The sequence below is a fragment of the Dendrobium catenatum genome, unplaced genomic scaffold (assembly GCF_001605985.2).
Source record: "Dendrobium catenatum unplaced genomic scaffold, ASM160598v2 fragScaff_scaffold_943, whole genome shotgun sequence".
In the NCBI taxonomy this organism is placed as follows: Eukaryota; Viridiplantae; Streptophyta; class Magnoliopsida; order Asparagales; family Orchidaceae; genus Dendrobium; species Dendrobium catenatum.
This window is the reverse complement of record NW_021319405.1, coordinates 956,385-959,220: the sequence shown is the minus strand read 5'-3', so window position 1 is coordinate 959,220 and position 2,836 is coordinate 956,385. Positions and strand designations below refer to the sequence as shown.

The window sequence follows — 2,836 nt, the reverse complement described above, 5'->3', positions numbered from 1 at the left end:
AGATCAACTTCCTCAGATTAATTTATATTCATCCATGCCAGTTTTTAATCACAAGCTTTTCCACAAATGAAATAATTTAAGTTTCTTTCTTACCACATAAATATTGAATTAACCAAGTTGTGGCCATCTAACGGATCCAGATACTCCCTTTTTTGTGCCCGAAGGCCCTGGCTTCATTCCCCTCGTTCCAAACCATCTCCATCTCACCCACAATTACAGGCGTTTTAATTGGTCGACTCAAGTCAAAATCCTTATAAAATCAAAATCACACTATTCTGTCCTCTCACCTCTGCCAACCCTTCATGCTTCATCTCCCCTCTCATGCTCCATAAAAAAAAATTTCACGTCATTTTCTGAAGACGCAGTTGCAGTGGGAGTCCAAATTCTTCCCCTCCACTAAACCCATCAGAGCCGAACAAACCAACCTATGCCTTGTGTTCTAAAGGCATGTCTCCTATGTTCCCGGCACAAAATTTTCCTATTTAAGAAGTAGCTCTGCTTGCTCTCTTCAAGCACCACTGCTTAGTTTCCTCCGAATTGCTTTTCATCGTCTTCTTCTGTTTTCTTCTATTCTAATTCCCCTTCTTTTCTTCTATGGAAGGCAATAGGAAAGTCATGAATTCTCACTTTCCTCCTGGTTTTCGTTTCAATCCAACAGACCAAGAGCTCATCAATTGTTACCTGACCCAGAAGGTCTCTGCTTCTTTGCCCTCAGATTGGAATATTATAGCTGATATTGACCTCTACAAATTCAATCCATGGGATCTCCCTGGTGATTAATTACTTCTTCATCATCTCAAAATTGAATTATTAATATACAAGACTGTTTTTTTTTTATCTGTAAATCTAGCCGGCCATGAATTCATTGTTGTAAGCAGGCCTGAAAACAAAAAAAAGTGAACATTTTTTATTTTATTTTGTTGCAGGAGAGGCTTTCTTCGGCGAGGGAGAGTGGTTCTTCTTCAGTCCTCGAGAAAGGAAGTATCCTAACGGTGTTCGGCCTAATAGGGCTGCCGGGGTGGGCTATTGGAAGGCGACTGGTACAGATAAACCTATTTTGAGCGCCGGCGGCAGCCACTGCATTGGCGTCAAGAAAGCTCTTGTCTTTTATGAGGGCCGGCCACCGAAGGGCATTAAGACTGAATGGGTTATGCATGAGTACCGTCTCTTGGATTCAGTCGTTGCTCCTTCTCAATCTCAGAAGCAGAAGGGCTCTATGAGAGTAAGCCGCAAAAGTTTTACTTTTGACTGATGGTATAAATTGTATAAGCTAATGTTAAATTTGATGGCTTTTCTTCTCAGTTGGACGAGTGGGTTCTCTGCAGAGTAAGACAGAGAGGAAACTTCCCGGCTAAAAGTGGAAAATTGACTGAGACCTGCAGTCCAACAGAGTCTGCTTTCACTGTCAGCGTTCAAAGTGAAGAGAAGCAGGAGGAAGAGATGAAAACAACCAGCTTGACTTACTGGAATGAAAACCAGCTTCTTGGCTACCCTTTCGAGTCTCAGGAGAAAAGGGAGAGCATAGGGGAAGTATTAGACCCTGCTTTCTTGATGAGAAATTCACCACTTGGGGACGGCTATGAATATTTCGACGGACAACAACAACAAGGTTCTTCGCTGGCGATTCCTTCGGTGTTTGGTTCAATGAAGAGGAAGCAATCCTTTGATGTGCTTGATGAGCTGATGCTGCTGCAGCCTGGGAAGAGGCTGCAGTGCTCAGTAGATGGGCTGTCGCTACCGGCGGATTCGGTTTCAATCAATCAATGGTTCCCGGAGCTCTTCCTCTGATGATACAGAAGAAGTGTCGAGAACTCTGTGATAAGATTGAAGATTTATGTTTGGGTTTATGTTTTTGTTCCTTCATTTGAGGTTTTGCTGTAAATTCAACTGGCTAAGAAAGGGAGAGAGGATGGTTGTCCAGGTCTTCATTCAATAGTAAATTAGCTGGGTAAATAATAATAGATCTTGTGAGACTTCCATTGTAGATGATCATGATCTTGTATGCATAATGTCGAAAAAACAGTTTGCTTCTGTCGTGTATAAATAAATTTTATTTCATCTATTAAAGATTTGGAGCTGTTCATTCTGGAGTTGGCTTCCAGGTGGCTATTATTGCTACTCTAAATTTCTATCTCACTTATGTCAACGATCTCTTATCTGATATGCAAAGAACAGCTGGAAGGAGAAGCAAAGAATATGTTAGGCCTTTGGCATGATTTTCTCTTCTATTCTATGGGCTAGCTGAGTATGAATAGCAGACCATCAAACAACCCCAAGCAAACACATACTACCTATTAAATGCACTTAACAGTAAACATCAACGAAGACAAGTTTTGAACAGAGTTTAAATGCTGAAGTGACTTATTTTTATCATTCAAAAGGATCAGATCAGTCTTTACAAGAAACACTTCTGCGTTCAACTTTGGTTTTACACACAATTTGTGCATTAATGCGTATAATTGACTTCTTAATTTTTATAATGCATGTTTGGCTCTTAAATATGGAAAATTATGTCACATATGTTAACGATCTCTTATCTGGTCAGGGGCGGATCCAGCCATTTTTCAGGGGAGGCAAATTTATAAATAATTGTTGGCAAATATGTCAGGGGTCCAAGGGGGCAGCGCCCCATGGCAGGGTTCGACCTTCCTGGTCAAGTTGCGGGGTCAAGGGGCAGTGCCCCTACGGGGGTTTCCGGGGGCAGAGCCCTAGAACAAATTTTGATTTAATATTTCTTTTTGTATTTGGTTCATTGTTCCCTAACAATAACACCTCTACACAAAACGTTTAATTATACTAGGAGCAATTGCCTAAAGATCATAATATTTTAAAGCTT

General features: G+C 41.0%; 1 protein-coding gene across 1 annotated transcript; it reads left to right on the top strand.

The window, feature by feature from the left end:
- Positions 1-317: 317 nt before the first annotated feature.
- On the top strand, positions 318-2,086 carry LOC110104365 (NAC transcription factor 29-like). Its single transcript, XM_020833439.2, has 3 exons — positions 318-772; positions 927-1,222; positions 1,303-2,086. Exons 1-3 carry the CDS (start codon positions 595-597, stop codon positions 1,786-1,788), a joined length of 960 nt encoding a protein of 319 aa, XP_020689098.1. The 5' UTR covers positions 318-594; the 3' UTR covers positions 1,789-2,086.
- Positions 2,087-2,836: the final 750 nt, after the last annotated feature.